At 41.5% G+C, this 12,363-nt stretch overlaps 1 protein-coding gene across 3 annotated transcripts in view; it reads left to right on the top strand.

The window, feature by feature from the left end:
• Positions 1-12,363, top strand: part of WDR25 (WD repeat domain 25) — a 123,659-nt gene that overhangs the window by 90,182 nt on the left and 21,114 nt on the right. For all 3 annotated transcript variants that reach the window (XM_065595699.1, XM_065595696.1, XM_065595697.1), the window contains exon 4: positions 11,212-11,342. In XM_065595699.1, coding sequence (XP_065451771.1) covers positions 11,212-11,342 — 131 coding nt within the window. The remainder of the gene's footprint in view (positions 1-11,211; positions 11,343-12,363) is intronic.

Consider the following 12,363-nt stretch of genomic DNA (forward strand, 5'->3'; position numbering starts at 1 on the left):
CCAACCTAAACCTCCCTTGCTGCCATTTAAGCCCATTGCTTCTTGTCCTATCCTCAGAGGTTAAGAAAAACATTTTTTTCTCCTTCCTCGTGTAACAACCTTTTACGTACTTGAAAACTGTTATCATGTCCCCTCTCAATCTTCTCTTTTCCAGACTAAACAAACCCAGTTTTTTCAATCTTCCCTCACAGGTCATGTTTTCTAGACCTTTAATCATTTTTGTTGCTCTTTTTTGGACTTTCTCCAATTTGTCCACATCCTTCCTGAAATGTGGCGCTCAGACCTGGACACCGTACTCCAGTTGAGGCCTAATCAGAGTGGAGTAGAGAGGAAGAATTACTTCTCGTGTCTTGCTTACAACATTCCTGCTAATACATCCCAGAATGATGTTTGCTTTTTTTGCAACAGCGTTACACTGTTGACTCATATTTAGCTTGTGGTCCACTATGACCCCCAGATCCCTTTCCACAGTACTCCTTCCTAGGCAGTCATTTCCCATTTTGTATGTGTGCAACTGATTGTTCCTTCCTAAGTGGAGTACTTTGCATTTGTCCTTATTGAATTTAATCCTATTTACTTCAGACCATTTCACCAGTTTGTCCAAATCGTTTTGAATTTTAATCCTATTGTCGTGGTCAAAGATACCCACGCATTGATTTTAGTTTACAGACTCAAGCCTGAGGCCAGTTTATTGACATACATACCAGTGCACTGGGGTGCAGTCCGAAGACTGACACCCCTAGGACCGCTCACAGGCGGCTTTTATTTCATTAAACCACAAGCAAAGTACAAACAATACGTCATGAGTTAAGAAATTGGAGTTGGGGTCAGTCCCCCCTTCCCCGGCACCTTCCTCATTATTTTCCAAGAATTGGGTGTTTTATTTGGGTATAGGGGCGCTTGGTGGTTTTTCCTCAGGGGTGGTACTTGGCACCGGTTTAGGGGTATTTTTCATCAGGGTACATATTATTTTCCGGGGCTTTATGGTTATGGGCACAAGGGGGTTAACATAGGACGCTCAAAGAGGATACATGATTGGTTAATTTTGCAGATAGCTGGAATCACAGGAGAAGTTGGCATTTGCAAAACCAATTTCTTCATACAAGCGGTTATTATATTTCATAAACTTGCGGTTATTAGGTTGCGGAGGCCTTTACCACTGTTACTTCCTCCCCCCTCCCTCCTCTGGTCATGACCCTTGACCGAGTTTGGCAGGGAATTGTACAGCTTAGTCCTGTACCGAGCCTCTGTCAGAGGGTCTGAATTTGGGCCTTCGGTGTTACTCAGGTTATTAAAAGGAAGGCCCCCCAGTTCTATTTCCCCACACTGTCCTCCAAAGCACTTGCAACCCCTCCCAGCTTGGTATCATCCGCAAACTTTATAAGTGTACTCTGTATGCCATTATCTAATCATTGATGAAGGTATTGAACAGAAACAGACCTAGAACTGATCCCTGCAGGACCGCACTCATTATGCCCTTCCAGCATGACTGTGAACCACTGATAACTACTCTCTGGGAATGCTTTTCCAACCAGTTTTGCACCCACCTTATAGTAGCTCCATCTAGGTTGCGTTTCTCTAATTTATTTATGAGAAGGTCATGTGAAACAGTATCAAAAGCTTTACTAAAGTCAAAACTGTGGAAAAATTGGAAAGAGTCCAGCGGAGGGCAACAAAAATGATAAGGGGTCTGGAGCACATGACTTATGAGGAGAGGCTGAGGGAACTGGGATTGTTTAGTCTCCAGAGGAGAAGAATGAGGGGGGATTTGATAGCAGCCTTCAACTACCTGAAGGGGGGTTCCAAAGAGGATGGAGCTCGGCTGTTCTCAGTGGTGGCAGATGACAGAACAAGGAGCAATGGTCTCAAGTTGCAGTGGGGGAGGTCCAGGTTGGATATTAGGAAACACTATTTCACTAGGAGGGTGGTGAAGCACTGGAATGCGTTACCTAGAGAGGTGGTGGAGTCTCCTTCCTTGGAGGTTTTTAAGGCCCGGCTTGACAAAGCCCTGGCTGGGATGATTTAGTTGGGAATTGGTCCTGCTTTGAGCAGGGGGTTGGACTAGATGACCTCTTGAGGTCCCTTCCAACCCTGATATTCTATGATTCTATGAAAACATACCACATCTACCACTTTCCCCCCATCCACAAGTCGTTACCCTGTCAAAGAAAGCTATCAGTTTGGTTTGACACAATTTGTTTTTGACAAATCCATGCTGACTGTTACTTATCACCTTATTATCTTCTAGATGTTTGCAAATTGATTGCTTAATTATTTGCTCCATTATCTTTCCGGGTACAGAAGCTGACTGGTCTGTAATTTCCTGGGTTGTCCTTATTTTTCTTTTTATAGATGGGCACTATATTTGCCCTTTTCCAGTCCTCTGGAATCACTCCCGTCTTCTGTGACTTCTCAAAGATAATCGCTAATGGCTTAGATATCTCCTCAGTCAGCTCCTTGAGTATTCTAGGATGCGTTCCATTAGGCCCTGCTGACTTGAAGACATCAAACATTACTTGGACAAATTAAACTTGTTCTTTCCCTATTTTAGCCTCTTTTGATCCTACCTAGTTTTCACCGGTATTCACTACGTTAGACGTCCAATCACAACCAGCCTTCTTGGTGAAAACCGAAACAAAGAAGTCATTAAGCAGCTCTGCCATTTCCACATTTTCTATTATTATTTTTCCCCTCTCATTGAGTAACGGGCGTACCCTGACCTTGATCTTCCTCTTGCTTCTAATGTATTTGTAGAATGTTTTCTTGTTACCCTTTATGTCTTTAGCTAGTTTGATCTCATTTTGTGCCTTGGCCTTTCTAATTTTGTCCTTACATACTTGTGTTATTTGTTTATATTCATCCTCTGTAATTTGACCTAGTTTCCACTTTTTGTAGGACTCTTTTTTGATTTTTAGATCATTGAATATCTCTTTTCCAGAAGCTGGGAATGAGTGACAGGGAATGGATCAATTGATTATTATCTGTTCATTCCCTCTTGGGCACCTGGCATTGGCCACTGTTGGAAGACAGGATACTGGGCAAGATGGACCTTTGGTCTGATCCAGTATGGCCGTCCTTATGTGGGGAGTGTGGTGATGATTGTGGGAGAGGATGCTGGGTGTGTGTGTGTGTGTGTGGGTGTGTGTAATTATGTCCTCAGCACTCACTGCTGGTTGGGTACTTGTTTTCAGAATTTAGGGCTGCTTTTGAAACCCATTTCAGCTTGTGGTTTTTGAAAAATCTGGCAATCCTTCTGTAGGTGCTGAACTAAAGTCAGACCTGCTGAAGTGATCAAATTGAATTACAGGAGAAATTGCAGCTTAAATTCTCAGTCTGGAGAGAGAAGGTCATGGGACTTTGCCCCAAGAAAGGTAATGGCTAGACCTGAAACTTTAAGTGGGGTGCCCTGAAAGAGGCCATGAAGGGGTCACAGGTGCAGTTACCTTGGAAACTGAGACATGGAGGTACTCACGTAAATGTTAGAAAGGTTCATATTTGGCTTTGATCCGGGGTTGGATTGATGTTCAGGCATATTCATATTATATGTAATCTGGTTACTCATCCCTAGCAGCCCATTGATAAACTAGCTTTTTTGAAGGTCAGGGTGTAATAACCAATTATCAAGCTTGTTTCCCCTTCTGAGCAATGGTGTTTTTCCTCTTCCTTCACCTGCAGTCTTTTTATTTTCCTAGTTCCATCCTCTTCTGCTGTTCTGTTCCCTGACAATGGACTGAAATATGTATAATAAAGTTGTCCTCTCCAAAGTATTGCTTGCTGGCCTTTCAAAGAGAGAGATTTGATTGACTGTCACTTCATAGCTGGCACAAACTGTGTAGTGTGAATGAGAGGAAAATAATGTGAATTGGAAAGTATTAATGGAAGAACCTGAGCTTCTCAGACTGATGTGTCCTGACCATTCCTCAGACTTCAGGAGGTCTGGGACTTGGGTATTGGAAGCTTGGAGGAGAATTCATCACTTTAATAGCTGGGTATGAAAATATAGAGAAATATACTTTAAAAATAATTTTTTGGAGGACAGTAAATTCCTTAACTCCCAGATGACAAATATTTGAGTAAACAGAAATCTAACACATTTTAAGAGAGAGATGTCAGGCTATGTTGATATCTGACCATAAGTGTCTGTATTAATTGCATCTTTTGATCTCTATCCAATATGTGATCTATGTGCTTGACTTCTAAGATTGCATGTTAGATTAATCAAGGGAATCAGAGAATTTCACCACCCTTTCCTCCAAGGGAGACTAGCCATGAGGCCAGGGATTACAATCCATTGAGATTGAATGCATCTAATAGGCCAAACAATTGAACTGCTATGATTTTTATTTTTTCCTGGATAGGGCCTGCTGGATGCTGTAACTGACTGGGAGAATGCAGTTTGAAACACTAGGAGACTTCACACCTATTGCCTCTGTATGTGGCACTGTTGCAACCACTGCTGGAATACTGCGTCCAGTTCTGGTGTGCACAATTCAAGAAGAATGTTGATTAATTGGAAAAGGTTCGGAGAGGAGTCATGAGAAGGAAAATATTCCTTATAGTGATAAGCTAAACCGATAGAGCTCCTTGAGTCTAACAGAGAGAGAGAAGGCGAACAGATGACTTGATCACAGTCTAAAAGAGCTGCATAGGGAACAAAAAATTGATAATAAAGGGCTCTGCAGGCAGACAAAAGTACAATCCAATGGCCGGAAGTTGAAGCTTAAACAAATTCATACTAGAAATAAGACACAATTTTTTAAACTGTGAGGGTAATTAACCATTAGAACAACAACCAAGGTTTTGTGGTGGATTCTCCATCACTGGAAATGTTTTAATCAATTCAGGGAAGTCCTATAGCTTGTGCTATACAGCAGGTCAGACTAGGTGATCACAGGGATCCCTTCTGACCTTATAATCTATGAATCTATAAATCTGGCCCATAAACTATTGAGCAATATAATAATTGGACTTAGTTTCCTACAGGGAATGGGGAAGGGTACTGTCCTGACACAGAAAAAAAGTCAGATGGAGATTGAGACTAAGATCTACAGACATGAAGGAGGATCTTGGCAGTCTAAGAAGATGTGAATTAGGTCAGTTCCATTCCAGTAATTTAAGCGGAAACTCTATCTACCGTAGCTTGTAGTGAAGCATAAAATAAGATGAGACCATTTATTTTGTTGTCAAAATGGGAGCTGAGCTCATTGGAAATTATGGACACTATTGTTTATTATAATTCAAGTTTTCATTGTTGCATTCGAATAGAATCAACCAATATTTTGCCCAGAAGTACTTTTTAAAACTTTTTGGTTTTAGCAATAGTTAAATATTTAACAGTTTTGGAGACTAAAATCCTTTTCCTGCAAATCTTAGTGGTGCAAGCTTTTCCCTTACAAGCTTCTAGCGTGCTTCAGCCTAGACATGGAAGATCCCCTAGGGAAGAGAAGCCAGTTTTGTTTCGTTGTTTTATTCCATTGTTGGCTCCTCTACTGAGACTACCAGAAGGGTGCCAGTTGTGATGGAGTGTTTGTTTTTTAATGTGAATACGAAGCAGTGTGGAGGTAGAGTTAGAACAGTGTGGAGGCAGGGCTAGAGAGCCAGGCTGGCAGGAGGACAGTGCAGTGTAGGACTACACCACTGCCTTTCTATGAACATATTTCACATAGCTTGTCAAAGAATCATCAGGCTGCATCAACTTTCAGTCACTGCTATTCTTTTCTGGATTTGAATTAGAGACCTAGAAGCATTTGTATCATTTTACCAATGCCCTGAGCCTTCCAGTCCCCAAAAGAGTATAATCAATTGGGAAAATCAGAAATACATACTACAGATATTTTAAGCTTTCACTAGGCAGTTTTTACACACATTCATTGCATGGTCTCAATGTGACAGTATATAACATGAGGAAACAATTTCCTTATTGCAAAAGCCTACTTTTACTTACTGTGTAGACATTTCATTTCTTGCAGGAAAATTGGTAGTTCATTTTTAATGCTCTCAATTTTGAACAAGAAAAGTTGGGAAGAAATACTTCTATATTCCAGAATATTCCCCCATCTTCCCCACTGTTGCACTTCAAAGTATATTTGAACAAAAACGCTTTACATTTCATTTTATTCAGAAGCAGAATCCCTTTGAATTTTACATACAGCCATTTTGCTGCTTATTAAATCTAAGAAACTTCATCTTAATAACAGCTCAGATTTCTTTTATTTTAAAAAAGGCAGGAGACTTCCTAACTCTGCATTTGCTTTGTCATAAAAAGACTATAATAATTGTACTTTTGAACTGTTTAGCATAGGTAGATGAAATATTCTCAATAAAGCTTGCCCTTATCTCAAAGAAGAATGTAGGTTTTCTCTGTGGAAGAGAACATTACCAGAAATTGTGTCTCAGTTCAGCTAAGAAACAAATGACAAAATATCTTTGTTAGGGATCAACAAAGGAGATTAAAAAAACCCTTCTGCATTTAGTTTAACAAAGGACAACTTTTCTCCATATAAGTAGTGTATTATTTTATTAATAAAAGTGGGACTTGGGAAGAATGGAAATGAACTATATATCTTTTTTCTGCCTGAAGTTGCTCATTTTGGGTATGAGATGTGAAACCTTCATTGTAATATTATATATCTTCTTTTTATATTTTCATAGTCTTCTAAAATATAATTAACAAGATGTTGCTAGAGGTCATAAAATAACTGACAACAAATGGAAAACCTATTCTTAAAATTAGAGTTAAATGTTCCAAAAACAAAAGTTAAGTTGCCTATTGTATTTATGCAAAAAGTACACAAAATTGCATATAAAACGGAACAGAATTAAATAAAAAAATTCCAACTCTTTTTGTTTTAGTTTCTTGTTTTAAAAATATCTTAATAAAGTGAATATTTTGCAGGCTTCCTCTTGTTTAACAAAAAAGTTCATATTCAACTTTTCCCACTTTTTAACCACTTGAGAAAAAATTCTTATTTTCCTTTTTGTGTTGTGTAAGAATTTGCTTTGTCCTTATATCTGACAACATTTTAGATATCTGATTATTAAATCACTGTGTATTTGTTATGGTAACAATGATCCACTATTATTCAGCACATTTAACAGGAGTTGTTAGCTAGCTATTTTGCTTCCCATGTGTTGGAAGGTTCTGCACTCAAGATCCCATACTAATCAAGATCCTTCCAAGGTAGAAGATCAAGCTGAGGGATGTAGCAGCTATTAGATCAAGATGGTGGCCTAGATGAGAGTAATCTCCTGTTACGTTGGTACTGCCTTTGTCCTCCTTACTTATGAGTATCTCCTCTCTTCCTTCTCCTGTCCTTGGGGAAGTTGCAGGTTTCCAGGAGGAAAAGCCACTACGGGTGGCATGTAACTTTGGAAGGAAGGACTGTTGGCCTGCTAACCACCCATTCTTTCTTTTTTTTTAAAAAAGACCTTTGTTGGATGGATGCTCTCACTGTCAGTGTTTACAGGAGCCCTTAAACATTTTAGATTGACAATCTATCAGGCAACAATAAGCAACCATCCAACCCCCCCAGCTTCAGCAGGGAGCAGTACATTTTGTTTTGTATTGTTCTGATTTTTTTCTGCTTTTCTGCTCTGGCTCTGAGTGAGCATGCATAATGAAATCTCATTCTTTCTGAGAAAGTGACTCAGAATGGCTTCTTGTAAAACCTCCTTACCATGTAAGATTGGTTAATCGAGTCAGGATCAATTCCTATGTCAAAACCAATCAGATCAGCTCAGAGTGAAGAAAGTAGTGTGAAAATTTATTACATTTTTACTTTCAACCTAATAGCAAAAAAGTGTTCACATCATGAATTTTTATAGAACAAAAAATCGCACATTATTAAAGGTTTCAGAGTAGCAGCCGTGTTAGTCTGTATCCGCAAAAAGAACAGGAGTGGTGCCACAAGTACTCCTGTTCTTTTTGCACATTATTAAAGCTAATTGGCCTGAAAGTCTGATTTGCTGTACAACTGGTGAGATGCACATTTTTAAGGTGCCCTCATCATATTTTAAGGTGCACAGGGGCCCTTGACTTACTCAGTGATCTGGAAAAGTGTGAAAACAGTGAAGTGGCAAAGTTTACAGACAATACAAAACTACTCAGTATAGTTAAAGCCAAAGTTGACTATGAAGAGTTACAAAGAGATCTCACAAAACTGGGCAACAAAATGGCAGATGAAATTCAGTGTAATGCACATTGGAAGACATAAACCCAACTGTACATACACAAAGATGGGATCTAAATTAGCTGTTACTGCTCAAGAAAGAGATCTTGTAGTCATCATGGAAACATCTGCTCAATGAGCAGCAGCGGTCAAAAAAGCTACCAGAATGTTCGGAATCATTAGAAAAGGGATAGATAAGAGGATGGAAAATACCATAATGTCAATATATAAATCCATGGTATGCCCACACCTTGAATACTAGGTGAAGTTCTGGTCACCCCATCTCAAAAAAGATATATTAGAATAGGAAAAAGTATAGAGAAGGACAACAAAAATGATTAGGGGTATGGAACAGCTTCTATATGAGGAGAGAGTAAAAAGACTAGGACTGTTCAGCTTAGAAAGAGAGACAACTAAGGGGGGATATGATAGAGGTCTATAAAATCGTGAATGGTGTGGAGAAAGTGAATAAGGAAGTGTTATTTATTCCTTCATGTAACACAAGTTCCAGGGGGTCACCCAATGAAACTTCTTTATATAATGCAGAGTCAACCTGTGGAACTCATGGCCAGGAGATGCTGTGAAGACCAAAAGTATACCTGGGTTCAAAAAAGAATTAGATAGGTTCATGGAGGATAGCTTGGCTATTAGCCAAGATGGTCAGGGACACAACTCCATTCTCTGGGTGTCCCTAAAACTCTGACTGCCAGTAGCTGGGACTGGACAGCAGTAGATGGATCACTTGATAATTGCCCTGTTGTATCTAATACCATGCACTCTCATAGGACAGGATGCTGGGCTGAATGGACCATAGTTCTGACCCATTATGGCCATTCTTGTGTTCTTATGTTAGTGCACACCATCTAATATATTCTCGATGTATGTGGTCGTTATATATTCTTGAATGTAGATACCATGTGTAATACAATAGAATATAAAATGTGAAATTGTGAAAACTTAAATGCATTTAGCTTAAGATATGTTGCTATTTCAGAATAGTATTGCAGTGAATGTACATTATCATGAATTTGATAAGTATAACAGCAATGAACTGGAGATAAATCCTACACATTCATGTAGCTGAATTTCCTGTGGTATTAATTTATGAATTATATAATTTGGAAGTGCTGTTTGCAAGCCAATTACTATTAAGCCACAGGATCCTTTGAAGATTACCATACACAATTAAATTTAGAGAACAGCGTATCCATGGGAACAGATATTGCCTTAGAATGAGGGTATGCAAATTATTTTCTGTTGTAAGGGCAAAATTCACCCCTCCTCCACAAAATCCAAGCAAGCAAAATCCAAGAGGAAAGGTATGTGGCTGATCGGATGGAATTCCACTCCCTGCAACATACATGCAGGCCGCAGGGTTTCAATGCAGCCCCTTCTCTAGCTGCTGGAATAACAAGCACAGCTCCTCTGCACAGGAGTACCCATCCATGGGATCTGCATATGTAATTCCTGCATGCCATCCTAACTGGGACTATTGTGGAACCCCTAGGGTTACCATTCGTCCGGATTTACCCGGACATGTCCTCCTTTTTGTTCTAAAAATAGCGTCCGGGGGGAATTTGTAAAGCACTCAAAATGTCCGGGATTTCCCCCCTCCCCCGGCAGAGCAGAGCGAGCAGCTGGGAGGGCTGCAGGAAAGTCCCGGGCTGGACTCCGGAGCAGCTGTAGAGGAGCCGGATCCGCCCTGCATTCTGAGCCGGCAGCTCTCCCCTGCAGCCCAGTCCAGCAGCACTGTGCAGGGCCAGGGACCGGGTTTTGTTGTGCTGGGGAGCGCAGCCACGTGTCCGGCTCGGCTCGCACAGAGCCCAACACCCTGTTCTGAGCAGCAGGGTAAGGGGGCCAGGGGGCAGGAGAAGGGGCAGGGAGGTTCTGGAGGGGGCAGTCAAGAAACGGGGGGGGCTTTTGGGGGGGAGTGGAGAAAGTTTTGGGCAGTCAGGGTACAGGTAGGGGGTAGGGTCCTGGGGGGTAGTTGGGGGGGTCTTAGGAGGGGGCAGTTAGGGGACAAGGAACAGGGAGTCTTAGGTAGGGGGTGGGGTTCTGGAGGGCAGTTAGGAGCAGGGGTCCAAGGAGGGGGCAGTCAGGGGACAAGGAGCGGGGGGGTGGGGGGCTGGGAGTTCTGGGGGGGAGCAGTCAGGGGGCAGGAGTGGGGAGAGGGATCGGAGCAGTCAGGGGACAGGGAGCAGAGGGGTTTAGATGGGTTGCGAGTTCTGGGGGGGGGCTGTCAGGGGGCAGGAGTGCAGAGAGGGATCGGAGCAGTCAGGGGACAGGGAGCAGAGGGGTTTAGATGGGTTGGGAGTTCTGGGGGGGGCTGTCAGGGGGCAGGAGTGCGGAGAGGGATCGGAGCAGTCAGGGGACAGGGAGCAGAGGGGTTTAGATGGGTTGGGAGTTCTGGGGGGGGCTGTCAGGGGGTGGGGAGTGGTTGGATGGGGCGTGGGAGTCCCAGGGGTCTGTCTGGGGATGGGGGTGTGGATAAGGGTTGGGGCAGTCAGGGGACAAGAGGCAGGGAGGCTTAGATAGGGAGTGGAGTCCTGGGGGGCAGTTAGGGGCAGGGGTCCCAGGAGGGGGCAGTCAGGGGACAAGGAACGGGGGGAGGGTTGGGGGTTCTGGGGGGGCGGGAAGTGGGAGGGGCAGAGGCGGGGCTAGGGCGGGGCTCCTCCCGTCCTCTTTTTTGCTTGCTGAAATATGGTAACCCTAGGAACCCCCACCCACAGTGTGCAAGTGACCCAGAAGTCTCTCTGCATATCCACTCTGCCCTGTTCTTGTCTGTGCAAGGGCACTGCCCAGCAAATGGTGTAGCAGGCCAGGAGTAGGATGAATTTCACTTAAATGGAATAAAGTTAATTCAATTCCAGATCTTTTACACTCCCACATGTTTATGCTACCATTTACGTATTGACTTTTGGCAACCTACATTTTATTTTAATATTTATTTGCTACATAAACATTCAGTATTCTGTCTAATGAAAGTATTATTCATGTTCAAATTTTAACCCTGTTCTTTTTTTTTTTTTTTTTTGTATTTTAGGGACACAGGTATTTAGCAGCAAAAATGAATTTAGGATCAGCACACTGAAGTTTCACCTTTCTGAGCCTAATATTTTTATTTGTGGAGGATTCAGCCCAGAAGTTAAAGCCTGGGATATAAGGAATTGTAAGGTAACAGATATCTGATTCATTTCTTGTTCGCCAGATTATTTTAACTTGTCTGATATAGATGCATTCTGAAGGGTGGGGAGTGTGGGTAGCTAATAGGACTTTGCTTTGGAGGGGGAGGGGATAATTGGAAAATAAGAACATGTTTTTGTCACTCATTCTTGCTGTATGTTAAAAGGGAACAATAAGTCAGTGTTCGTGCTCTGTCTATAGCAAAAACATATGTTTAAAAAGCATTTCTTTAAAAAAGTTTTTTTTTGTTCTGAGAACTATACAATACAGTGGCTGTGTGAAGGCTGAACTGTCAGAAATTAATGAGTAATGCATTTTCACTAGTAACCATTGGTGGATGGGTAGGAAAAGGCTTCCAACATAGCTTGTAATAACTATTAAGTTTTTTTAATTGTTTTGTTTTCTCTTGAGTTGTGAGATTATTTACAAAAATCTATATTCTTGTCAGTATCTTTGATGAAGTTCGTAACACTATTTTCTGTGTCATATTGTCATTCAAGTCTCACCTAGGATTTAGGATGTACCCGAAGTTGACATTTCTGTACAGCACGAAAGGGATATAGTCCCTTTCGCCCACCTCTAGTGACTCTCCATTTGGAAGTTAAATGATACCTTTTTTACTCTCTTTGCAACACTGTTAGGGGAACTATTTATAGTTAACCTGATTTTTCTTACTTGGGTGTGTGTGTGTATATATGTATATATATATATATATATATATATATATATATAAAATTTATTTTTAATTAACCACCGTAAATTACTAACGGATCAATAGTTGAGTTTTTCTGTCATTTGAAATTTATATTCTGATGTCTCTGTTGTGGGATTCAGGCAATATTTATGTTTTCACTACCTACCCAACCAATGGGGCTCTTTTAACTCTTCCATACATGGACTCAATGTGTGAGACATCATCAAGTGGGGTCAGGAGGTGTTCCTGTGCACCTGGACCACTGCTTGTTCTCATTTGAATTCCACCTTACAACCCAAGAGTGCTCAAGAGCATTGC

Source organism: Chrysemys picta, chromosome 4, assembly GCF_011386835.1.
Source record: "Chrysemys picta bellii isolate R12L10 chromosome 4, ASM1138683v2, whole genome shotgun sequence".
Taxonomy (NCBI): Eukaryota; Metazoa; Chordata; order Testudines; family Emydidae; genus Chrysemys; species Chrysemys picta.